Source organism: Didymosphaeria variabile (assembly GCF_027946475.1).
Source record: "Didymosphaeria variabile strain IMI 356815 chromosome Unknown scaffold_1, whole genome shotgun sequence".
Taxonomy (NCBI): domain Eukaryota; kingdom Fungi; phylum Ascomycota; class Dothideomycetes; order Pleosporales; family Didymosphaeriaceae; genus Didymosphaeria; species Didymosphaeria variabile.
Genome location: NW_026611620.1, coordinates 1,822,791 through 1,848,327, shown reverse-complemented (window position 1 = coordinate 1,848,327; position 25,537 = coordinate 1,822,791). Strand labels below are relative to the sequence as shown.

The following is a 25,537-nucleotide window of genomic DNA, read 5'->3' as shown; positions in this document are numbered from 1 at the left end:
CCCAGCATCACGACTGCGCTATCGCTGCGGCAACTCCAGACCTTGACCTCAAGTCCTCCACAGCTGCGCAATCCATACTTGCAGCTTTCGATCTCTTCTCCCGAATTCGCGCATCGTCGAGGATACCACCACTGTCATGAAGGTCTCTACCGTCCTTCTCGCCGCCACCAGCGCTGTATCCGTCTCAGCGAGCCCGTCATGGATTCAAGGCAACCAGGCCGTGATCAACGAGGACTTAAAGGTTCCGGGCGACAATCCTCTGTACTTCTGCGCAGACCCCAAGGACTACATCCTAGACATTGAAAACGTGGATCTGGACCCTAACCCACCTCTACCGTACGTCTTGCGATCGTGAGCAACAGTGTTGCTTTTCCAAACTTCAGGCCTGGGACGTCTGAACTAACACAAATCTTGCAGGGGCCAGACTCTCAGCATCACAGCCAAGGGCGACTTCCAGAAGCAGGTCGAGGAGGGCTCAAAAATGCACCTCACGGTCCGATACAACAATCTGATTACCCTGATCAACCAGGACGCCGACACATGCGAGACGGTGAAAAAGGCAGACTTGGAATGCCCATTGAAGAAGGGCGAGATGAAGCTCACCAAGGATGTTGATCTTCCTCAGCAGATCCCTCCGGTACATTCCCTAATCATATCTGCACAAGAGATCCCCTATGCTAATAGCTACATTAGGGCAAGTACAATGTCAAGGCGGAAGTCAAGACCAAGGACGGAGACGACATCACCTGCCTCACGGCTGAGATCACCTTCCATCGGTAAACACTCCACGGCGGCTGCCCTTGACGCGAACGAGGGGTATCTGAACGCGTTCCAGATCTGTGAAAGTAGGGAAGCGGCACTTTTCAATGTCCGGGCTGGGTGTGAATATCATGCAGAATCGGTTGAGGAACGAGCTTTAAGTGAACATTTGTCGGGTTGTTCTGGTGGGTCGAGTTGTCAAAGGTCGACGTGCTGGCTCTTGCATTCAAGTTGAGCGAGATATCCATTGTCTGTCAATCTTAAGTAAAGCTGGGTTCTGTAATTGCTACGCATGAGTCATGTTGTCATGAAATAATGGACTTGTTTTCGTTCGTGCTGAACTGGATATCTTCAAATCGTGATAAGACTTGTGTACAGATGCAGTGCCATATATGCCCACCACCCAAGACCTTCGCCTCTCTTTGTACATTAGCCTACTCTCCAAACAGTCTTCGCACCCGCTTGAGCACACTGTCCTTGTCGGGGTCGTAGGGGTGGTCTTTCGAGGGTATCTCAAGAAGGGACGGGAAAGCGGCGGTGTAAGTCTCGACTCGGTGCCTTATTCGCTCCGCAATCTGCGCAAGTCAGCTGCACACCCTTTGCCTCTTCTTGTTTTTCGAGTGTCGTACATGCTGGTTTATGAGAAGGATAGCAATATCCTTGCGCTCCTGCGTGAAGCGATCGAATGCGGCTTCGATGTCGGCGTTCTGCGTTTTCGCATCCACTACAAGAAAGTTCTTCTGCGAATCCGGAGGCTGCGTTACGTGCTGCAAGGGTTCTTAGTACTCGCTTTTACGCGATTCTGAGGACAAGCATACCCCGACGCCGGCGAGCAACATGCCCGTTACCGTGTCCTGGGAGCTGTTAACGGAGTAGTGGCACGGCAATCCAATGGCATACCTCATCGCCAATGACAGCGAGGAACTGGCGGTCCTTGTATTGGGCTGTAGAAGCTGACATGGTGGTGTAGGTTGGTACACGCTGCGTATGGGCAGCTTGGAGACGCCTAGGCTCGGAGGGCAGCTACCGTCGTCATGGGCGGGCAGCAGCTCCCCCGGAACAACAATGTTCCGTGCCTGCTTGTTTACGGCCTTTGCTCTTTCTTTCACTGCTCCCTCAGACATCGCGGCGCGCGATGCCGTGAGTCCAGGTTTGCTTTCTTGTACTGAATACCTCAATATAACCACCTCGAACTTTAATCGCCCGGTTTCTTCGCTGTACACCCGCCGTTTGAACCGCACCTCAACAAGATGCCACCCCGCGAACGCCTCGTCCGCAAGGCGCCGCTCATGGAGCGTGTCAAGGCCTACCTCGACGTCCACGACTGGCTACTGTGGATTTACGAAGAGCTGAACACAAATGACTGGGAAGACTTCGCCAAAGACTACGCATTCATCATTGGCTTCGTCTTCAACTTGGTCTATATCATTGCGCAGGCCAACACAGCTAGCGGTCCCCGCAACGACGACATACTACTAGGCTCAAACAATGGTCCAGGTTGGTTTACATGGTTCTCTAAGCTCGCTGTGACGACTCTTTCGATCATCGCCGTCTTCAACAGCTTCGTCACCTTCTACAAGAAGCGGCACTACCGCCTGTTCGAGCAGCCTATCGAGACCGCTCCGTCTACGCCATCTGCGCACAGAGTGCGAGTAGATTCTTCGCCCGCCGCCGTAACACCACTGCGATATTTCCAGACCCTCCTGAGTCCTGGTTCCGCAGACTCGCGCGCTCACCCAGACGCTGGCAGAGATGTATGGGAAATTTCTGTCTGGGACCCGAACCCGTTTTGTCTGGATATGTTTTGTCTCTTCAGTCCGCTACATGTCGCCATCTACTGGTTGAACCTCCCGGTGCCACCCATGGACCAGCAACCGAGCATCAGGGTCGTCACCACCATCGCCATCGGCGCTTTCCTTTCCCTTTCACTGTGGCTCATACGTTCCTCCTTTGCGAGCCAGATCCGCGACAACGCCGTCATTCAGCGCGAAGTCCTCCACGAGTACGACAACAAGTTCGTACACCCATCGACACAAAAATTATACCGCGACGTCGGCATCCAAGCTATCTCGAAGAACCGGTCTCGAGACTCCAGCGTAGGCGTCCGCGGCAGCAGCGATGACCTCGCATCCCAAATCACCACATACACCCCGACCACCATCATTAATCGTACCTTCCGGACGAATCCAAACCCTGCATACGCCTCGCAATACGACCCTGATAATCTCCGCTCGGCAACCCAGACACCGTCCGGTAGACTGTACTCGAACTCGAACGCAAACTACTCCACAACTTCCACCGCAACCGGTGCAGATTTCTCCTCGCCCATACGCCCCTCCCACACACCCAACCCTTTCCGCCAGTCGCAAGCACAGCCTCAATACCGGCCCTCAGCCACCGGCAGCGATGGAGGCAGCCTCGGTGTCTTTTCGCACGCGAACTCGCCGCTGCGTAAGTCGGCTTCTACAAACTTCGTGCGTGATCGCGAGGATCGAGGGCGGGAAAGTCTTGGTGGTCATGGTGTTGAACGAAGAACGGGGACGCCTGTGCGGAGAGAGGGCAGCCCGTTGAAGAGGATCAGTATGCCTGGTGCGGGGTTGAAGGCGTCGGGCAGTGATGGCACAATTAGTGCGGCGGATAGATTTGCGAGGTGGAATGGGGGTGCGGGGAACATGAGGAGGGAGAGTGGACGGTTCTAGATGTGCATCACGGCGGACATGCTTAGATGAGGGTGTGGCAGCGACTGTTTCATCGTAAAGGCTTGTTTGAACAGGTGCGGCTATGTCTTCACAGATATGGCTACATCTTGATACAGCACATTCCCACTGTACATTTATACCCCTATCTGCCTGTGGAGGGTTGTTTCTTTTACTGTACATTTTGCAAAATACCCACATTGTTTTTATTAGCATTTACTTGTTCAGCCTAGAGATCGCATTGGTCATTTCACTTTGTGCAGAGTGGTCTCATGTGTGATGGAGTCTGTGAAGGTTACGCTGCCGCGTACTGAGAGAGAATTGATGAGCAGAACCGAGGCTTTCACGTTGAAGTGCGGTACGGAAGTAGAGGTGTGGAGAAGCTGTAGAGTGATTTCTGCGCTGCGGGCGGTGCAGGTGGTAGTGAAATTGATCGAAAAGAGGGCGTTCAGTATATGCGTAGTACGGTTCATGATGGGCTAGGTGGTGAGCACTGCTTCAAAAAGTTGGCGTGCGCTTGGCGGACCGGGTGGATTGTGTTGGGTTGGGGGTGAAAAGTATTTATCTCGTTCGTGGGAAGAGGGGCGCCTGAGTAAGGGAGGGAAAGGCTGGCGCGCGGAGGTAAATGGGAAGATCTGTGAACATAAGCGGTTTTCGAGATATGGATGGTGATGAAGTAGCCGTGAAATTGCAGGGTGGGCGAGGAAGTATCTCTCTTGGGAGGTAACGGGGAGGCCAGCATAGCATTCAAGAGGGGAAGATCGTTGCGAGGATGAGTGAAAACCTCTAAGATCAAGCGCAGGTGTGTTTTGCAGAATAGGTGGAGGCACAAACTGCCTGGGAGGTTCGAAGAGAATTGCGTAGGGTGTCAGCGGTAGGCCGTGTTGTGGAAAGCGGCGTCTATGCACTTCAATTGATCAGATTTGTAGATGTCATTGTCATCATCGTTAAGATGTGGATTTATCAATGAACTAGATGAAATACAACTAGGATTCAATTTAGCTATGTATCTTGATGAACGCGCGGGACTACTGCGCCATTTGTCCTCTATGGGTTTTTTGGAGTTCTGTCTAAAATCTTCTGATGCGAGAGGCTTTTGAGAGAACCAGCTTGTCGCTCTCTTCCCTGCCATTGATCATTCATAAGAGGAAAGAGTATACATATTGTGGTAGTACCAGCGAGGGTTACATGTCGCGTTCTTGGAGGCCGCTTCTGGGTAGCAGCTACGGCAAGTGGACGAAGTGACAATGTCAGGCATATTTCGGTACTTGTTTCCGCCTTAAACATGTATTAGTAGCATTGTGTGGGTCTCGTATAAGGGATGGTGGATAACTAGCATTTGTACGCATGACTAAAACACAGAAAGACCTAGACTTACTATTCGGCAAAGTGATTACCACTGTCAAAAGTTTCCTTGTGCGTTTGAAACCTTCTAATACGGTCCTACTCTGGATGATTCAGTGATACTGAGCTTGAGCTTACCCTCATGAGCAATGAGTGATAGACCGTTTGTAATAAGAGCGATTGCTTCGAGTAGAGTAGTCACCTGGGAACCCGTGGAGATGTTCTAGATACTGAGTCAAACACATGAACCGCCCAGATGGGGATCGATCCTGCACGTTGGCGGGCACAACCGTCAAGCGGTGAGCGCCAGTGGGTCGGTTCGTAATGTGGAAACAGTGCATACGGCGTTAATCCGCTTGCATACAGGTGAGTCCGTCGGACTTCATGTAAACATCTTCATTGCACTTCCTTGAAGTTTGACTAGCCAGTCTCTTCGTGATAGATTGATTTTACAAAATTATACCGAAGAAAATGCGTATGATAAACTTCTCGTATGCGGATTCCTTCTGAGCGAGCTGATTAGTGAGCACATGTATACATAGCACAAAGCAATGATGTTGTACGAGTGTGCATTTTCGCCAAGTCGGCCCGAGCCATCTGCACCCAGAGCACAGGGACCAATGTACGGTATGCAGCCTCGTCTTGGACGCGACCCTTCGACGTGGCGACTTGCGGAAGGTCTCCCTGCGACTGCTCATTGGATTCCACGGAATCACTGTCGGTGCTCTTGCGTGGGGTCGTCGACGCGACATGTGTCTCTGCGATTCCTGACAAGGCATCAGAATAATTTCTATATCGTGGCATGTGGAATGTTTGTGCATTTATGCATTCATTCGTCATTAAAGATAAGCTATGAGGCGGAGCTATTATAATATCATGAATAATGCAGAGCATTGGGTGGAAAGGTAGATACTTGCGCAAACATGCTATCGGGATGTCGACAGTTGCCTCGTATGCGTTGCTGAAAATACTCGACAAGAGAATGATGCATACGCAGACTGTTGCCATCAAGTCTGTCCATCGAATGCGTAACTGATGTGGCCAGCTTGAGCACTTGGTAGTCACACCGTATCGCCTTCCCACACATATGTACCAACGCTCTGTTCGCGGGTGTCACCACCGTTCAGCTCATATTCCGGGCATCGGAACAGACGTAGATGGATACGATTCAGTGACTGAACCGGGACGACCAGTGCTGTTTATCTGCCCTAGCTTGAACACGGCGCGGAAAACTTCAACATCATCAAGTTGGTGGTTCGACTCAAGCTTTCTGACTTTCAACGCTTCACTGGCACGGTCTATGAGTATTGAACATGTCCGTTCCGCCGAGATATTTCACGTCTGTAGGCAAACGAAACTATGTGTGTCACAGAATCTTCGTCAAAGACCGAATTTCGGATGCTGGGAGGATTGGCGATGGGAGATGTTTGGACGCGTTCTTGTACTAGCGTTTCGCATAATGTTTACGCACGGATTCGTTCGTCCATGGCTAACGATCCGATATGCGACTGTCGACTGGTGAATCATTCGGTTACTTGCTTCCTTATGTGTGTGCGTAGTACTGCAGGTGACAAGCTTCGAGAAGTTGTACACGGATCGAGAAAGCCTTATGAAGAGCGATGGACGGATATGGCTTCGTGCCCGATTATGCGTGCCGGTATTCGAGATTTCGTCTTATTGGTATCTTCGACGTAGCGAGGAAGGATCTCTCTTTTCGGTGCCATTCGCTCCTCATGTTTGAGTCTGGTTCACTTGCCGCAGTCTCATCGCCTCTGTTCTAGCAAACCTTGAATGAGCAAGAGCGCGATTATCTGCGATTGCTTCTGCCGTACGTTTCTGTCTCGAAGACTTCCCACGCTCGATTTCGCAACCCTCCGATGGCCAAGTCGACGTTGCTTCGACAGCACGCTACAGACGACCGATCATAGTTGTACGGCCTATACTGTCAGTCGTGTTCATAGTTCGAAGAACGCAACTGCTCAGCCCATACACATCGAATCGGAGGTATTATAGTATAAATCGTGGGGGCCTAGCGGCATTCGATAAAGTTTGAGCTGCGTTGGCGTGGCGAGGGCGGAATGGGGGAGTCTTCGTACAGCCCCTAGCGTCTTCGAAAACTTTGGAAGTTCGGTCGTTCCTGTGCTCTTACGACCATTTGATGGTCGAGCCGTAGTCAGCCGATGAGCCTTGGATATCCAAGATTACCTGAGCACGAAGGTGTCATAACACAAAGTGAAGCTACAGTAATACACTTCAATGTAGCGGTGCTTTTCAAGGGCTTTCTGAGGGCTACGTTGGCGACGATGAACACCTGAAGCTGCGCCACAGTGCACAGTACCGTCCTCCTTGTAGTGTGACTGATCCCCAGAGTATTGTGATGGTGAAGGTATGAGCTTTCGGTGAGAGGTAGGCGCGGTGCGACGATGGGAACGTTTGCGACTGTGGACAGCGGACGATGGTACTTCGATAGTTCTAATCGGACTGTGACTGTGAGCTTTTAGGTGCTTAGATGCCAGTAGATCCAGATAGTGATCCGTTGCGCACAGCTGCGATGTTCAACGTATGACAGCAAGACGGGGGACGTAAACAGCTTGTCGATGCCGCCCAATTTCCACTGAGCGTTGTAGCCCAGAACACGTTGTCGTTTACCAGCGTCTCAATATCTGAAGTCTGAGGCCCAGGCTAACTGTGGCATTCGCTGCAGTGCATTCAAATGGCCATGGTCTGCTTTCGTTTGTCGTGTGTTACTCTGCGCCTCTCGGAACCGTTGGAGATTTGAAGCTCGTAGGAATCGATGATGACTATGCGCTCCGAGGATTCGTGATGCAGTCAAGTAGCCGAGCAGGAAGAGTAAAGGTCAACTGCGTCAATGAGACAGCATATGCCCCGATGAGGCGAGGTGTAGGCCTGCAGACGAGAGGCGCCTAGGGCAGAAGGGGTGAAAACCAACGAAGTGCCCCTGCGCCTGAGCATTCCCACAGGACAAGCATCGGCCCGATCACGAATGCGTCTTACAATGTACCGTCCGCTCTTCTCAGATCTCCGTGACATTCTATTCATAGTGTATCTGGAATCTTTATGTTCTATTTAACTAGCACTAGCACTGACTCAAGACTTGTGTGACTGCAGTTGATTTTCGTACAGGACGCATCAAGCCCTATCCGCCGCAGGACGTACCAGCTGCGAGCTTTGCACGGACACTTGCAGCCGTAGAACAGTCTACTCGTTTTCTTGCACTCATGCTACCAGTCTTCCGAGTCAAAGAATTGAGCTGACTTTGTGCAAGCACTGATCTGTCCTCACAGTGGTCGCAACATTTGTGCCTTTGGATCTGGCGAGCGTTGTTCAGAAGTGGCGCATCATTGCTTGAACACACGTTGCCCGTCGCCCCCCTCTCATCTCGATTGAGCCGTGAATAACATTCAGTATGCTCCTGGAATAGATATGCTTTGGCAGTGGTCCTGCACTTGCGCACAACCGGTTTAGGGGTCACTAGCCTGCTGATTGTGAGGATCACGAATCGTGGCCTTGTTCACGGAACTATCAGCCGCGAGCTGAGAAGGACTGCACATCCTCTTGCAGCGCTTTCGGTGTTGCTCGGCTGGCCATACCGTGCTGTTTGTTTGCAGTTGGCCCCAGAGACAGTACGTAAGGGTGATGCTTGGGAGCAGTAGCGCCTACGAGCTTCGGCACTGCCGCGATTGGGTGTCTAGGTCGAAGGCAATTGATGTTGCTTTTGACAGCCTGCCTTGTGGTGGAAGGTCTCTACTACTACAGAGCCTACAACTCAGGTGTGCCGAGTGGGCCTCCTAATTACGCAGCAGCTTGGAAGGAGCAAAGCTGCATTGTGCTTGCCCCACTGCTGCCGGTCAGAGCCTTCTGCAGCCCCCCACGTGAAGCACACATCCTATACACAAAGAAGCTTAACCCTGGCCCCCTCAACTCCTGCAGGGCAGTGATCAGCGAAGGTGCTCCAACCGTTAATCGAATGATGTTCGAGCCACGAAACGAGCTGTTTGGCAAACCGACAAATCAGGCAGACAGCATCCACGGCGGTTGGCTCGTAGCCTTGAGGTGTGCAGAGCCATTGGCTTTATCCCACGCCAACAAAGCAATCTGTATATGCAGCATGCCTGTCTATGTTTCGAAGGACTACACAAGACGCGTAACTTGGGATCGTTTCGGGGGAGAAGCCAGTTCCGCAAGCGAAGCCTCGATAAACAATAACCAGGATCTCTATGCATAGTATGGACAGTGGAGGACTTGCCTGGTTTGGTGAGTGAAGTAAGTCCTGCGGTCGATAGGGTGGAGTTGACCGGTAAGGGGCGGCACGAGATTGGTAGCCGGCCATGTCGAGGCACCAGAAAATTGCGAATATAGATCTCGGGATGTAGCGATCATCATGAGCAAGACGAATGTGCTAACGATGGTATATACGAGTATACGAGAAAATTGATATCGTAACAGAGCGCACGCACTAGAATGTAGATGACTCTCCGGCCCCTAGGCGCAACTACGTAGTACCTTCAACCCAAGCATCCCTCGGAGGATGTACCCCTGGACGATGGGTGATACGTTCGGGCCCCGAGTCAAACCGAACCATTAGCCAGCGGCCCGAATACAGCTGGATCCCGCGCGATACGCCCATCTTAATGAACACCTGATTCCGTCCGTAAGGTTATAGTACATTTTTTATGTCGTGGCCATGCTGCCAAGTTGCGGCAAAGTATGGCCGCCAGCCTTGTGCACCGTACAGTCGACTGAACCAGCCGATCGGTCCGGAGTTTACCCCGCATTCCTTACGAAAGTACGCAAGGAGAATGGAAAAGAAAAAGTGCTTGTACGGATATGAGAGATTGAAGTAAAGCATGGAGGGAAATAGAAGGTAGTGTCAGCTACTCTCTGTGGTACCTTGAGCCCTAGCTGGCCTAGCGCCACGCTAAGTTCGAGGCTGCAGACGTTCATCTTGATGAGCTGCACATCCAACCTCCTTGTAACGCAAGGCTATTGTCAGTTGCATGCAGCTAGTCACGCTAAGTCGTCAATGGTAGTACGTGGCCAAATTGTGCAGATTGTAGGACGCACATCATATCCAGGAAGCAGATCAACGGTGTTCGTGTAGGCTTCCGTCAAGCTCATAGCTATTGGAATCGACTATGAGTGGACATACAAGCTATTAGCACACTGGAACAATAACCGAAATTCGTTTGAGAAACTACGTGTCCCCCAGCCACATCAGAATTGGCCTGTTTTCTTCGAGTCCGGCACCTCCATCGATCATCCTGATCGCCTGCTGGCACACCTCTTGCCTTGCGACTGAACCTTCCTGTGAAGTTCTTCTACGCGTTTTGGGCGTAGTAACTGACCCGGAGTGAGTAAAATATCGTCTCGAGAAAGAAGAACTCACTTAGCCGGTGGTGGTTGCTGATTAGGCTTGGTGTATCCTGTCATCTGGCGCAGGGCTACCTCGGCGGCATCTTCTCGTGCCTGCTCGAGACGCTCGCCAGAGTACCAAAAACGAGCAGAATAAGAAGCGCCTTGAATCAAAACAATACTGCTCCAAGCCGTGCGACCTCCTAGAGGAGAGTCAGGTTCAATTTGACGTGGATGGCCAAGATATGCCGGACACGATCATATAGCGAGGAAGGGAACATCAAAGCGAAAACTCACCGCGACGATCGCTAACGTCTTGCCAGGTAGGCTCTCCTAAGTTTCGAACGCTGCAATGATCTACAGTAGGTGATTAGTTGGCAAATCTTGTAGTCCATCGCAGACCCAGCTGCACATACCTCGAAGGCGCTGAGCCCAATGTCCTTGGACAGCCGATGCAGATTGGGGAACAATGGGGGCAGGCATAGTGATAACTGTTTTGGGAAAGGAAGGCTGGAACTGATAGGGATGTTGAAGCTCGTAGAACCAGAACGAGAACGGAAGCGAGGAGACGTACTGCTTCTGATGAGGCTGGAAACTTGCGAGAGGATGCGCTCCACTTATAAGTACATCAGAAGATACTGGCACATGTGTCTATAGGCTTCATGCATATTCCTTCTTCCGTAGTCAGCTGGAAGGTCCGGTATCGAAGTCGTTACGGGAGCATCTTGGGCGCCGACCCATGGCAGATTGCCGTGCGGACGGCCCGAGCTGTGAACCTCTAGGCAAGTCCAATTGAATTAGGATAGACTCAACCCAGACGGTCGGTGGCAGCCATGATACTCTGCATGGAGCCGATCTATGCACTATGTGTTGGCATCAACGTTCTCACGGCGTAAGGCTGCACATCTGTCAACAGTCAGCATTGCCTGGTAGGACGGGGTTGGAAGAGACCACTGCAGCAAACCGCGAAAGCTGCGAGATCGTTACTGGGAGGGAGTTCGTTGGCGTCGTTTCAATGGCATGTGCGATCTTTGCGATCTTGAACGGGTATAGATGCTACGAGGGTTAATCTTCACGGGTACCTACTTGGCTGTCATGCGAAATATCATGAGACAAAATCCTCAGTATATGCCAAATCTAGAACCGTTTAGTGTGTATGCCGGGTGTCTCGTCGATCTTCATAGCTTCCTGGGCAATGAAGGCGACAGTGTAAAACGCAAGAGGTGAGGAGTGAGCGCGCTGCTCGAATTTTGCATTATCATAGGAGTCATCAACTCGTATAAAAACCTGGATGATAGCCCAGGGACTCGTAAACTCAGTTATGCCCTGTCGCCATGCTGCGAAGAATATCCGATCATCATCCTGATCCGGGAAAAGCAACAATGACATCGACTCGTCTTCTGTGGCCGCTATGCATACCCAAACGCTAGACGCTAGACGCCAAGTTCCGATGCACATGCGGTTCCCAACGCAACAACAAACAATACGGCAGACGGCGAGGAGATATGTACGAGAAACGCGTGCAACCGCTAAGGGTACCACTCCAGTGGAATGGATCTCTAACAATTCAATCTGAGGCTCGATGCAAAACACTAAGTCTGCGTGGCGGGTCGGCGTAACGCAGACGGCTGTCTGGTTGGCGGGCCGTTGCGGCTGGCACGATTGAACATCTCATCGATCAACCGCTTTGGGCCAATGTAATCCAGATGCAGTTTATTCCGAATAAGGGGTATGTGCAATTGAGTGGACTGTTTCTGATGGAAACGTCGCTTTATACAGTCGTCGACGAGTGCCATCAGGCCGGTTGCAACCACGACACTAGAGCATGTTAGTTGTATAAATGCGTCTTGCCGCTCTCGTACTCACTCGGAGATATCACTGTTCGACTTTAGGATATATTCGTCGGTTATGCGCATATAACAAGGCGGAATCCAGCCCCCTCTTGCTGCCTCCTCGCGTGCTTGGTCATGCGTCAACCGGACGGGACTGATATGGGCCAAAGGTTCCGATTCATTGTCCGAACGAACTAGGTAGTAGGAGACGCTCTCGTGATCATTCTCCTGCTTAACGACCCGTTTCCACGCATAATTGTGACCCCAGTACTCGAAGACGTACCGTTTGCCACCATGGGCACCTCTGCGCTTCACATCGATGTGGGCGTAGTTTGAGAATTCCAATTTGAGTGTGTTGGTAGGCAGCAGTGCGCGGCCTTTGGCGTAGCCTGCCGATTGGGGCCGTGACTCATTCTCATCTACATGCAGGCCATGTTCGGATTCGTAACCAGAATCGGAGCGCTTGAGGCCTGCCGCCGTCGAGGGACGGGAATCTGGCTTGTGGCGAAAATTGGCGAGGGCAGTGCTCGCACGTTGCAAGACCGGGCGCTTTTCTGACGGCGGCTTCTGGTACTTCCGGATGGAGTGGCAGACCTCGCGGCCGGAGTCTCTGCAGTAGCGACGCAAGGAGAATTCGCGAGTGCGCAAGTCGTGCATGCGCAAATGGAACAGAGTGTAACTTTGCTTGTTCCGATTATGTTCCTCCACTTGGGTATCGACGCGCAGATTCATGTTCCCGTCGATTGTAGCGTCATCGTGACGGATGGATATGCGCTTCGATGTGGGGAAGAGGTCTGCAAAGTCACGAGGGGTGGTGGGAATGGCATCGACGGGAAGCGGATCGTGGGTATACTGTGGGACATGGTATTCGGGGACATGGTCGAAGTCATGGGCGAGGTCTTCCTCGGACGTGGAGGCGTATGTGTCGACCGATGTGCGTCGGTCGAGGGTGGCTTCAGTCGCGAAGTAGTCGCGTGAATGCCCCTCTACGCGGCCGAGGCAGGTCCCCGTACGTGGCACTGCGGGGCGGGCACTGTATTCGGTGGGTGCAGTGTCGTTGGAGCGTCGAGAGCTGATTGTGGTACTTCTGCTGGAGTGACTTCGGCTGGAATCGCAAGTCCGTGCCATGGTAGGAATAACAGAAAGACACCGACAGCGCGGAGTTTATGGAGTCAGGATCCACTGCGGTGCAATTGCAATTGTTTTAGGTGGAGCCGGCATGCGGAGGTGCTCGCGGCGTATAAGTAGAATGATTCTCCGAGTGCAGGCCGCGGTGGTCGAGGTGGTCGGGTGCCTTCGCGAAGGACGACGGGTGGAGTGAGCTGGGCGGCACGTACACGAGGCGGACCAAGGATATACCCTATAGGCAGGGTGGCAGGCTGTTCGGCACGCAGGGGTCGGTGAAGGATGCTGGTGTCTCCGAGGGCGCAGCAGCTGCGTGGGATGAAGGCCTGCCTTCGACCGTTGGAGAGCGGTAAGACATGGGCTCGGTCGTCGAGTGCACACGGTCAAATGGGAGCTGTTCACGACTCAGCGCTAGACCGCGACGGCATAGCGATCCCCGATGCTGTCCAGGTGCGCAGCGCAGCGCCTCGTTGGCGAATCGATGCGAGCCCCCGCCCCTCCCTTTTGCAGCCTGCGACCGAGGGACTTGGATACCAGGAGGACCTCTTCGACGGCCATGTTGGGGCTTGCTCCACAGGGCTGACCGCGTCCGCCCTGCAACAAGACGCCGGACACAGCAAGACGGTGGGCTGGAGGCTGCTGGGATGACCCTCGCCCGACGTGGAAGGAGGCGAGCCTCCCTCCCGCCGCTGGCGTCCGCCTGAGCCGCGCTGATCACCAGCTCCACGTGCTGCACCGGACAAAGTCTCGACCTGCGGCTTCTGTCTCTCCATCATCAGCAGACGCTGCGTCACTTGCGACCTGGGAGTCGACTGTCCCAAGGCACCCATCTGTACTCCCCGGTGCCACCGCCGTATTCGTGCGCCTCGCCATTGCTTGGTCGACACCTGGTCCTCTGCCAGCAAGCCACTGCACACCTCTCATCGACGTAAATGACGCGGAAATTTCACACATTGTCCCATTGGTGCTCCGATCGGTCGAGTGCATTGCAAGCGCAAAGTCAGAAACACCCCGCATTCGTTATGCCACGTGACCCACTCACACCCGGGGCCATCGCAGACACTGCCTCTCATGGCGAACCTGACAAGTCTACCAAAGCTTCCCGAGTTCCTTGAAGACTGCAGGCCTTGTTCCGTCGCCCCTAGCGAAGATGAGGATCCCCCGTCCCAGCAGCTGCGCAGAACGCATCGGGCCAATCAAATCTCACAACGTGTTTGGGTCATATTCTGCCAACATCGCTACCAGAGCGCTCCGCGGCCCTCATGTTAACAAAATAGCTGCCTCTTACCTTCACTTCCGTTTATGCGTCACAATGCGTTGTGGGAAGCTAGAGCACCTTGAAGATATCCCGACTCGTCATACGTTGTTCGTGCATGAGCTTCCAATGCGGGCGCCCTCCATGCTACGTTGACCCACCACATGCGCCTGGCTCGTCCCCACGACCCCACACACAACCTGGCTTTGTTCGGTCAGATAACTGCGTTGGACCAAATGCACCGGCAATAGGCAGCCGTGTAGTGTCCCATCACACGGGTACATGGGCGATTGCATCATGTCCTACCACCATGATTGCTCCAAAGCCCCACAGAACAGATGGGGTCGATAACAACGTGGGACTCATGTGCTCCGTCTCTGTGTTTCTTACTCAATGAGATTTGGAAAAGTCTCACGAGTGGATCGCCTCTTCCCCAGCCCTGACCTGGTAGAAACGTCCACCACTTCACACGAGTCAGTGCTTCATCATACCGTGGTACTGGTAGTCTCTAGATCTTCTGCAATATATCGCCATCTTCCAGATACTGCTGGTTCATATCATACAATATCCATCATCTGTGCGTACCTCACAAGACATTGTATAAAAGAGTTCCGTTTGACCATGATGCGCATGGCCAAGCATTCGTGAGAAAGGACAATGTGCTCTGTCGATGGTGGGATTACTCACACTTTCTGGCTTGTCACATCGTTACTCCAAAGCTGTACCGGCTGAATATCATTCGTATCAGGATCACAGCTATGATGGATCACTACTGGAGTTGCGTTCAGTCTCGCGAGAGAACAAGGCAGGTACGAAGATCTCATAAGCTGACTGAGGATATTTGGATCAATGTAGTCTAAGTGATATTTTGAAAGCTGCCCGGTTCTCACTTGCAAGGATGCCGTTGTCTTCCTCGCTCGTTACGTGCAGCGCGGGATTGCCGACACCGCTCCCGACATCCCGTGCCGCATCGCATGCTTCATGCGTTCACATTCTCTTTCAAGCAAAGATTTTCGCTCATCTGGGCTTTAAATCTTTTGATTGTTGGGTCCTTGTGTGGGGATCCCAAGTGCAATAGAAGGTGTTGACATGTAGTCTATGTTACCGCTCGTTCTCCAGCATGTATACACTATGATTCTTCTACAACGTACGCTCAATTGAATGTTGCTCTTGATAAAACACACTTGTTCACAGCGTAAGACAATCGCTGACCCACGTGAGGCCTTCATGTTGAGAGCGTCTTCAGGCTTCTATCCTTATCTTGCAAAGAGTTGAGCGTCAGCATACGGAAAGTGGCATCAAATTATCCTTTGCTTATTTTCGGTTTCCACAAAGGTGACGCCATTGTGCGTGAAGAATTTTCTTCGCGATATTTGACCATGTTAGGGTGCACCCACAAAAGAAACAAGTGAAGCTGCCGGCGCCGTAATGCGAAAAGCACATACTTGTCGTCACAGGGCGTAAGACTGCGAGGGCAGAGTTTCACTGCATCATTTTGTGCCCCTTGTAAGATACATAGAAGTGTTCTTTCCTTGATCTAGGGGCATGTGCAACTTATACTAGAGCGCTGTGACTCTGGTGCTGTTCAGCTATAGCAAAGGGTGTTCCCTAGAACTGATGACGCGCCCCATGAGCTTCGCGGATCAGCGGCGGCTCGGCTCGCACAAGAGTTCAAGCGTTCAGCGTGCGAACGTGTCAAAATAAGTTCAATCAGTGATCGAAGAACATCTTTTTGACATCTGGTCGCGAATGTAGAAACGGAACTTTCGAAGTTTGGAAAGCTTGTGACCAAGATAGCGTAGCGCAAAGCTATTTTGACGCTAGCCACTTATAGACAAATCTCTCTTGATCGTACTGCCTACGGTGAAGACGGTGCCACCAATAATCCACGTCTACATCGGACACACTTCGATAAGTGACTACAGAAATATACCAACGCAAGGAGTTCTGCATCAAATAACTAGTACGGACAACCACTTGCTGCGGTAATCACCTCAGGCTACGGCACCTTCGGATGTCGGAAACGATTGCCCCTCAATGACCACGCGCGCAAGAACAACAGCACTATCGCATGTAGTATACTCGGGTGCTCTGAAAAACATCCGTGCTAAGAGGCAACGAAACCAGGACAAGTCACGATGAGTCTCTTGGGCCAACGGGGCTTGGAGCAGTGGATCGCACGAAAATTATCGAAACTGACATCGAGATGATGGAACTTTCATTGAGAAGACCAGGTCCCAATGGGACACTAGAATGAGATATTTACAGCGATCACTTGTGGGAAGGCCCGCCCAAGTGCCGCAACGATGTGAGCAACAAATATCTTTCGAAATCGAACATTTTTCATTAGTGATCTGACAAATCATGCAATAACCTCCTTCTTCTCTGCGGCCCTCAAGAATTCGGCCCTCTCCTCGGCATCCTTTGCCTCAGCAACCTTCCACTCGTCAATTATCTGTTGCTTTCGCTCTTCACTCCTAGGCTCGAAGGCCATCTGGAACGGATCGGGCTTGACGATGAGGAGCGAGTTCGACTTCTCCGTAGAAACTTCGATTTCCTTTCCGGTGGCTCCATCGATCTTTCGCTTCATGATAAATGCCCACACGAGAGCACCACAAGCGACGACAGTCTCGTCCCGAGTGATGGACTGGCCAAGGCACTGGCGCTGGCCCCAACCGAATGAGGTCATACCCATGATGGTGGGGAACCTCGTGAGGTCGGGGTTATATGTAGGCCAGCCCGGCTCGAGCCAGCGCTCCGGTCGGAAATTCCACGGGTCGGGGTACTTCACCGGATTGTGAAGGAACGCGTAATCGAGCGGAAGGATGCGAGTTCCCTTCGGGATGAAGTAGCCTTTGTGCCAGTCATCTTCCTCGAGCTCATGCGCAACACCTGAGAGTAGTCAGTCTAATGCTCGGTCATTCACGGATCCTGTACGCTTACCTGTCGGTACGTTGGGCCTCCATCGCATGGTTTCCTTGATGCAAGCGCGAAGGACAGGAAGGTATGGCATGTCCGCAAGAGTAGGTGGCCGATGCCCGCAGACCTTGTCAATCTCCTCCTGGCACTTCTTCTGCCATTCTGGATGATGAATCATTGACACGAGGAAGTAGTACAACGGTCCAGCGACAGTGAAGATACCAACCAAGGCCATCATACCAATCACAGAAGAAGCCTCATAGTCGCCCGAAATGGCGGTTTTCCCGGCGGTTTCCAAGTATGTGCGTGTGTAGCAGAGTCTCTGCTTGCCCTTCTCAAGTCGCTTGCGTGTGGCCACCAGACGGTCCATCCACCATGCTTGCTGGTCGTCGTGGCGTTTTCGTTCAGCAATCTTCCACGGGTTGATCATGTGAGGCACCCAGTCCCAAAGAGGCGTCAGGACGTTCGTAATCGGACCGGCCGGGGACATCTGTGTCAACAGACCCCAAGCGCTAGGGGTGAGTTGCTCGCTAACGGTGTGGTCATCCCAGGTAAGCTGGCACATAACCTTGGATGCCATGTCCTCGAGGGAGAATCCGAAGTTGTCCGGCTCATTCAATAGCCTGTACATCCAGCGCTTTGCTTCGAGCTCCATGATACCGTAGTAGCGGTTGTTGGTGGATTCCATCAAGTACGCGTGAGTGAACTTTCTCTGTCGCGCCCAGTACTCTGATAGTATGTTAGAAACGAAGCGGACCGATGGCGTCGACGACTTACTGTTCCTACCCATGAGAGGTAGGTATTCCATAGATCCGTACGTGCTCTTGGCATCAAACAGGGATTTGATCTGGGGCCTGTCTGAATAGATCTTGGCTTTTTTCGTCAGGATCTCCTCGCACACGTCTTCGTCGGAGATGATAATAAAGTTCGCTCCCAGCATCTTCGTACGATAGATCGGTCCAAACTTCTGCCCCCATTCGTAGAACTTCAACCACATGTAGTCGATGGGCAGGTCATGGATACGTCCAATCCAGGGGATCAGGGTCGGTCCAGGAAGGCCCTGCGGATTGTATTTGGCGTTACGTTTTCCAAGAGCCTGACTGAAACGGTAGAGTACCCAACCGAAGGCCGCGAAGCCCACGGCATACAGTGTTAAGGGATGCATAATCGTGTGCGGACGGTTCGATGCGTAGCGTTACTATTGGGATGCCCGCGCTGAGGCGTCTGCCTAGGGGCGTTTGTGTCGTTGGCAACAGGCGTAGGAGGACTGCTTGCTATGAAAGCGACCGTGAAGGTATGTTGTAGAGGGAAGAACCACGCGAGCCGGCTCTTGTACCACGTATAGGATACCAACGCTACAAGTGACAGCCTGCGTATGTCGCAGCTCGCCTTGGTCGGCTCTCCAACGAGTTCTTATATCAATCCGGGACCAAGGATCATACTAGCACTGAATGTCACAGGAAGGGAGCAGGTCGGGGGCTGGGCCTCCGCTCGATAGGGCTGTGCGAGAAAACCGATGGCAACCTTGAATGGACAAAGTGAGCATCTTGATCCAATGAAAGGGTGAGCACGAGGTTTCGGACCGTGGGCCGGAACAAGATGCCATGAGCACCATCCAGTCGGGTTCGCTGATGGTGATCTAGCACATGTGTGTTCCACTAAATGCTCACGTCAATATCGGTACTAAACGGCACCGACCATGACATGTCCTCAGCTCTGCAAGAGAGACCGATAAACGAACACTCTCCCGCGCTCATGAACCACATCTTCGAAGCACCGACTGCAGTCTCTACGAAGTTTGAGCTGTATCGAGTGAGATTTTCGTCTCCACCGCCTTCCTGGGGCGTAATTATTCGAAGGTACGCCCCGGGGGATGAGTCTTAGCGACGGATGTAAGGGCCTTTGAATCACTGTGGTCAATCTACAGAAAAAAGCAAAGAAGCCCAGGCAACAGCGATAACAGAAGCTGAGGTATCCAAGAGCTAAAGCATCAGTCCAAAATTCGCTGGATTCCGAGCCACGTTGTGTGGCTGACAGCCATCGATTCGGTTGTGTGGTCTTCAATGCAGGACCACAGCCTTGGGTACTTCGCCATCGGCGCGGCAACAAAGACATCCGCACCGATCATCTTGCTCTGGATCAACCCTTGCTTCAACGTGTTGCCATGAGCATAGTTGTTGTATCCGCGGTTGCCCCTGGTACTGGTACAGCCGCGTTGGCTTGCGAAGGAAGGTTGAAAGCATGATCAACGCGGTGAGGTTCACATCGGGAAGGGCGATCGATCTGGCTCGATGCTGTCTCAGCCCATGATTCCTACGGTAAGACCTTTTTCTCAGGCGCTGTTGTGGCACTGCTAAGCTAAGTTCAGCCAACCTCAACACTACTGACTAGGCTCTACGCGGAAGATTGCAGTATCTGGGCCCTAGTGTACCCGTCCCGCGTCTTGCTTAGCTTCGGAGTTTGTGGGGAACCATGAAGTCCACGCTTAACCGTCATTGACAGCCATACATGAGCTCGCTTCCGCTTAGCGCTGCGCTAGCATACACATCGCCGTCATATCCTTTCCTCTTCGCATCACTGCCCTAAAGGGAGATATATGCACCCTAGATGCATCCGCGGCAATTGGTGGCAGGGGAAGCGATTTTCGTGCGAAGTATACACTTCTGTTTTTCGAAGGCTGTCAGCGGTCGGCATTCGGAAGCCCGCCGGCAGAAACTACGCCACCTGGCGGAGCACCCTCGACCAACGCTCACGACTATGATCACATACATAAACTCTAGTCAATGGACTGGCTGGCCCAGTAGTATAAAGACACTTGGCAGCACTTGCCAGAGTGATCACTAACACTATACACCTTCGCGTTTTTTTCTTTTTGCAACAACACTCTACACATTCAACATGCCTCACGCGCTTACTTCTCGCGATTCCGCGATGGAGGCGAGACCGCTTGGTTCATACGAACCAAGTGGGATAGACGTCTTGATCATCGGAACCGGCCTGGCAGGTCTCGTCGCCGCCCTCGAATGTATTAGAAAGGGACATAACGTTCGCGTTCTAGAGAAGAGTGACAGCATCAACACAAATGGTTAGTTCTTTGGCGCACACAGTCAGCTTGATACAACGCACTTACGCAGTTCTTAGGTGATATGTATTTTATGGGCCTTAGTGCGACGCGTTTCCTCAAACACTGGCCGGATTTGTTGAAGGAGTATCACGATATCTCACTGCACAATGCGTGGATCGAGACATTTAAGCACAGCGGCGAGGTCATCATCACACCAAAGAAGGTCGCAGACCGTTTGCGCGCTCAGGGCCTTGACCCTGATACGCCGCCGGGCGAGTTTCAGATGCGCCCGCTTGTTTACAAGATGTTTGTAAGCGCAGTAGAGAGACACGGTGTGAGTGTAGAGTTCAACCGCAAGATTGTAGATTATTTCGAGAACGAAAAGACTGGCAAGGCTGGCTGCGTGACCGACGATGGCACATCGTATGAAGCCGATGTTGTTATCGCGGCTGATGGTGTCGGATCCAAGAGCCAAAAATTAGTGGGCGGACAGGTCCGCGCAAAGCCGTCAGGTAGAGCCATGTGGCGCGCAGCGTTTCCGATTGAGCATTTGGACAAGAACCTAGAGGTTAAGGAAGCCTTCAAGATGATGCCCAACAAGGAGCCAATCGTAAGGACATGGCTGGGGCCTTCGACGTACGCATTGACCCTGACGCGTGAGGATGTCATGGTCTGGATCATGAACCACGATGTGAGCAGGCAAGATCCAAAATCCTACCTAGAGTGAGTGCTTACAGTTGCAGGTTACTGGGTCCGAGAAGGAAAGTTGGAGCAACACCATCGATGCCGAGGAAGTGCTGCAGGGCATGGACGAGATGCCTGGTATGGAGGTGAACAAATGGGCACCCATCTTCAAAGATCTCGTCAAGGTCACACCCCCAGACACCATTGTTAACTTCGAGCTTCTGTGGCGTAACCCTCAGCCCACCTGGACCTCGCCTGGAGCCCGCGTTATCCAGATTGGCGACGCTGCACATTCCTATCTCCCCGCCTCGGGTAACGGAGCCACCCAGGCCATCGAGGATGCCGTCTCAATAGCATCTTGCCTACAAATCGGTGGTCGAGAGAAGATTCCACAGTCGGTGCGCACACACATTCGCTTCAGGTTCATCCGAAACTCGTGCGCACAGAAGCTGGGCTTCTCCAACGCCGAGCTTCTCCAGGACACCGACTGGGACAAGGTCAAACTCGACCCGCGCCGCGCTGCACCCAAGCTACCCAAATGGGTGTGGTCTCACGACCCGGAAGCATATGCCTACGAGAACTATGACAAGGCTGCTGCCAGCATGAAGAAGGGCATTAAGATGGAGGATGAGACAAGCTTCGAGCCGAACTATCCCAAGGGTTACAAGTATGTACCATGGACCATTGAGAAGATTATGGAGGACATGAGGGCAGGAAAGCCGATTGACCTGGGCCCGGGTGACTGGGAGTAGATGGCCGTTGCGGCTCAATTGTTGTTCTTGTTGTCGCTGTCTTCGCGGGCATTCTAAATACGGTGTTGTCTCCTTCCATGTGCATAATGGCATTAATCCACCGAAAGCGATGATCTGTCTACACGTCCAAATTATTCACCTTCCGGTTTCTTTACAGATAGTTAACCAACTTTGCACTATCAGAGTATCTGTCTTCGAGATGTGCGCATTGCATTCCCATGCTGTGTCGGCGCGAGGCAGTGGCAGCAGCCAAGCGGATCTGGTGCTTGAAATTCCCGGTCAACTTCACAAAAGCCCCGAGCAACGCGTGAGAGATGTCGAATTCTCATCTCTCGGTTTTTCTGCATTGATGTGAGCTTGCAAATGCGTTATCGTGGATAGATGCAGTGTCACATCGAAAGTGAAGTGTAGACGTCATTGTCTCGCACCTTCAGCCTCCGATATGCCGACGGACTCCCGCGCAATATGTGGTACGCTAGTGGACAAGCTCGCGATATGCGAGGTACAGATCCAAGAGTTTTTGCTTACGGCTCTCCAACGGGTATGCGTGTCAACACAATAAGGGGGTGTGAGCATACCCAGGATGCTGTGAGGATGGCGCAGTGCGGATATGCAAGCTCAGCACTGCCGTTATCGGGGGCTGAGTGATGAAGTGGGCATCGGTGAGATGACAGGGAAAAGGTCGGAGGCTGGGGATGATGGTGCGAGGAAAGAGCTACGCTATTTCGATGACGATGCTGCATTTGGAGACAGGCGGACTTCGGAGGAGTACCGTTTGCTCGAATCGGCATCGTCGTCACCGAGGCGAGTGGCTGCGTGCTTCTCCTGCGCCGGTATCAACAGCGCCGGGGCCCCGGGGAGTCTGCAAACACGTGCTGAACCCTGCACCACTTGTTAGAGCTATCGAGAACTCTTGCTTGACACTCGGAGCTGAAGAAAGCACGTCCTTGCTCTTTGCTCTACGACCGAGATACGAAGTCGGTAGAAGCAAAGATACCACTTTATCACAGACAATGTCCAACCTCCACATCTCGAATTCCGAGCTACGGCTCGCAACAGCGACACTCACGGCGCTCGCAGTCCTCGTCCCAACAGTCTACTATCTGCGCGGCGACAAGCCTCAGGAAGAAACGGCTCACCTGCAAACCTTCCGCAAGCTCCTCAAAGCATATACGACCCTGCGACCCGCAGCCCTCGGCGCGAACGCATCCAAAGACTTCTCGCACACAGTTCTGCCGTTATCTCTCAACCTTCCTCCCCGAAGTCTTGATAATTTTCAACAACATGCTGTCATGATCTTCTCGCTGTTTGAGGATTTCAAAATGGCACCGCATGGAGAGGTGCACTTCTCGCGGGAGACGAACACGGTCATTGCGCATTGCAGGATGGGTGGTAGGGTTGCTGCTAGCGAGAAGGGAAAAGTACTCATTGATAATGGTATCACCGAGTGGTGGACAGAATGTGTTCTCTTTGTGAAGATGACCCCGGACGGCACCAAGATAACCGAATTGAAGGAGTTTGTGAACAGCGCGAAGGCACAGGAGCTGCAGCACAGATTGAGTGGGATCCTGAGCAAGTGATCTGGCAGGACATTGATCGTGGGCATTGGATATTGCTGTCGTCTCGCTTTCCAAGGCAAGAATTTGCATTTAAGCCGTGCGCAATTGCGGCTGGCAAGCGAAGAAGTTGGGGTCCGATACCGTACACATGCGGTCTGGTATCTGTGCTATATGCGCCACAGTAGTCTTATCCTGGGGTACATCTCGTCCCACTGTAGACGAAAAAGGAAATCTATCACTAGTGCCTCCGCGGACGTCTAGGCAGATCTCAACCTGCATCCATTCTCGACTGTCTGCTCAAAATTACACAACAGTGCGATTCTACGCCTCAACGTTTCAACTCGCGAACCTCGATAACAAGGGCATACTCGTGATTGTCACGGGAAGCCCTTAGTGGCATCGGAGGTCGGCCCAGGGTGAGGGGAGAATGGAGAGCTCCGATGCCGTACAAGTCGCGTGCTCGGCAACGCCGGTGCGGTGGTGGCAGCAAGCGCAAGTCGTACGGGAACCATGTAATTGGCTGAATTGGATCACAGTGGACCGGTTCTGTAATGACGACAGCGCTATCTTACCTCAAGCGGGCTGTCTGGCCATGGCCGTAGCTTCCCGGCGATACTGCACGCCCGTACCTGTCTGGCGGAAAACGGGGGTCCGGGCCCGGTGCTAGCAGTGAATTACCACTCGAGCTATCTCATCTTCACCTTAACTTCCACCTGTCTACAGGCATATTTTCCACTTGACCGCCTTTCATCTCATTCTCCCACCCTTCAGACGTCAATCATGGCTTCCACGAAACCAATCCTCGTTACTGGCGCAACAGGTAAACAGGGCGGCGCTGTCCTCGAGCAACTTGCCTCGCACCCGTCATCGTCTCAATTTGTCCTCCTTGCCGTGACTCGCAACACCGCTTCCGCCAGCGCCCAGAAAATTATCAAGCGCTTTCCCGATGTCCTCCTCGTTCAAGGCGACCTAAACGATGTACCCGACATGTTCCAATCTGCACAGAACACACTGAAGAGCGCCGGAAAGCCGAGCAACATCTGGGGTGTGTACTCTGTGCAGATCTCGCTGGGTCCAGGCGTCACTTTCGAGGGCGAGATCAATCAAGGCAAGGCATTGGTCGACGAGTCTGTGGCCCACGGTGTCACGCACTTCGTTTATTCCTCCGTCGATCGTGGAGGCAATGCGAAGAGCTTCGAGAACGAGACACCAATCCCACATTTCAAATCCAAGTTCCAGATCGAAAACCACTTACTCGAGAAGGCTGGACAGAAGGGCGAGAACATGGGATGGACTATTCTTCGCCCAGTCGCTTTCATGGACAACCTCGAGCCGGGCTTCAAGACCAAGGTCTTCCTCGCAGCTCTCCGAGATACTCTACAGGGAAAGCCGCTGCAGTGGGTCTCTACTGAAGATATTGGGCTCTTTGCCGCCAAGGCATTCCGCGATCCTCAAGGCTGGAACTCGCGAGCCGAGGCTCTTGCCGGCGATGAGTTGACTCTGGACGAGATGGCTGGATGTTTCGAGCGCGTCACTGGATCATCGAATATTGCAACGTACGGCTTCCTTGGCAGTGCGCTTATGTGGGCTGTTGGAGAGCTGAACGTCATGATTACTTGGTTCGCAACTGATGGATACGGAGCGGACATCGCTAAGTTGAAGAAGGAGGAGCCGCAGCTGTGCGGTTTCGAAAGGTGGCTGCGGGAGAGGAGCGGTTGGAAGACGCAGTAGATGTTGAGTAGAGAGATTGATTTGCATGCGATTTGATGACGATGGCGTTGAGGCGTGCTCGTTACAGAAAGTGGGACTAATCAGTAGATAATGTACGAAGCCAAAGTCTACTATCGGAATTCAGCTTTTTCAGTATATTCCACATGAGCTTCGTCCAAAAATGCCGAGTCACAAGAGTTCCAACCCGAGGCTCGTAAAGATCTTGAGGATATCTGCCGGACAATAAAGCCTACAGAATATTGCCGTTACGACGGAGCGTGCAGAGAAGTGATTATGCATGTAACCTGTGCCCGGTAACAGCTCAGCTTTACATTCGCTCATTGATACACGTCTAACGTACACTCATATTGACGAACATGGATGCTTATTAAATTCTATTAGTTCCCAACATGCTTCGCTCCGGTCCAGTTTCCCATTGTAATAAATGGTGTCCAAGCATATCAC

The 25,537-nt window shown here is 52.4% G+C and overlaps 8 protein-coding genes across 8 annotated transcripts; 5 read left to right on the top strand and 3 right to left on the bottom strand.

The window, feature by feature from the left end:
- Positions 1–136: 136 nt before the first annotated feature.
- NPC2_2 (Phosphatidylglycerol/phosphatidylinositol transfer protein) lies at positions 137–780 on the top strand (the record flags this gene model as incomplete). Its single annotated transcript, XM_056209413.1, has 3 exons — positions 137–351; positions 418–637; positions 694–780. 3 exons carry the CDS (start codon positions 137–139, stop codon positions 778–780), a joined length of 522 nt encoding a protein of 173 aa, XP_056076235.1.
- Positions 781–1,193: 413 nt separating this feature from the next.
- VMA7 (H(+)-transporting V1 sector ATPase subunit F) lies at positions 1,194–1,719 on the bottom strand (the record flags this gene model as incomplete). The annotated part of the gene is made up of 4 exons (XM_056209412.1): positions 1,194–1,334; positions 1,389–1,526; positions 1,578–1,613; positions 1,660–1,719. The coding sequence occupies 4 exons, from the start codon at positions 1,717–1,719 to the stop codon at positions 1,194–1,196; spliced, it is 375 nt and encodes a 124-aa protein (XP_056076234.1).
- A 290-nt stretch (positions 1,720–2,009) lies between these two features.
- On the top strand, positions 2,010–3,458 carry N0V89_000590 (uncharacterized protein; the record flags this gene model as incomplete). Its single annotated transcript, XM_056209411.1, has 1 exon — positions 2,010–3,458. One exon carries the CDS (start codon positions 2,010–2,012, stop codon positions 3,456–3,458), a length of 1,449 nt encoding a protein of 482 aa, XP_056076233.1.
- Positions 3,459–11,764: 8,306 nt separating this feature from the next.
- Positions 11,765–13,132, bottom strand: N0V89_000589 (uncharacterized protein; the record flags this gene model as incomplete). The annotated part of the gene is made up of 2 exons (XM_056209410.1): positions 11,765–11,990; positions 12,039–13,132. 2 exons carry the CDS (start codon positions 13,130–13,132, stop codon positions 11,765–11,767), a joined length of 1,320 nt encoding a protein of 439 aa, XP_056076232.1.
- A 3,614-nt stretch (positions 13,133–16,746) lies between these two features.
- Positions 16,747–18,468, bottom strand: N0V89_000588 (uncharacterized protein; the record flags this gene model as incomplete). Its single annotated transcript, XM_056209409.1, has 3 exons — positions 16,747–17,276; positions 17,328–18,032; positions 18,081–18,468. The coding sequence occupies 3 exons, from the start codon at positions 18,466–18,468 to the stop codon at positions 16,747–16,749; spliced, it is 1,623 nt and encodes a 540-aa protein (XP_056076231.1).
- Positions 18,469–20,201: 1,733 nt separating this feature from the next.
- N0V89_000587 (uncharacterized protein) lies at positions 20,202–21,803 on the top strand (the record flags this gene model as incomplete). The annotated part of the gene is made up of 3 exons (XM_056209408.1): positions 20,202–20,388; positions 20,445–21,058; positions 21,111–21,803. 3 exons carry the CDS (start codon positions 20,202–20,204, stop codon positions 21,801–21,803), a joined length of 1,494 nt encoding a protein of 497 aa, XP_056076230.1.
- Positions 21,804–22,816: 1,013 nt separating this feature from the next.
- Positions 22,817–23,383, top strand: N0V89_000586 (uncharacterized protein; the record flags this gene model as incomplete). The annotated part of the gene is made up of 1 exon (XM_056209407.1): positions 22,817–23,383. The coding sequence occupies one exon, from the start codon at positions 22,817–22,819 to the stop codon at positions 23,381–23,383; it is 567 nt and encodes a 188-aa protein (XP_056076229.1).
- Positions 23,384–24,142: 759 nt separating this feature from the next.
- Positions 24,143–25,093, top strand: N0V89_000585 (uncharacterized protein; the record flags this gene model as incomplete). The annotated part of the gene is made up of 1 exon (XM_056209406.1): positions 24,143–25,093. The coding sequence occupies one exon, from the start codon at positions 24,143–24,145 to the stop codon at positions 25,091–25,093; it is 951 nt and encodes a 316-aa protein (XP_056076228.1).
- Positions 25,094–25,537: the final 444 nt, after the last annotated feature.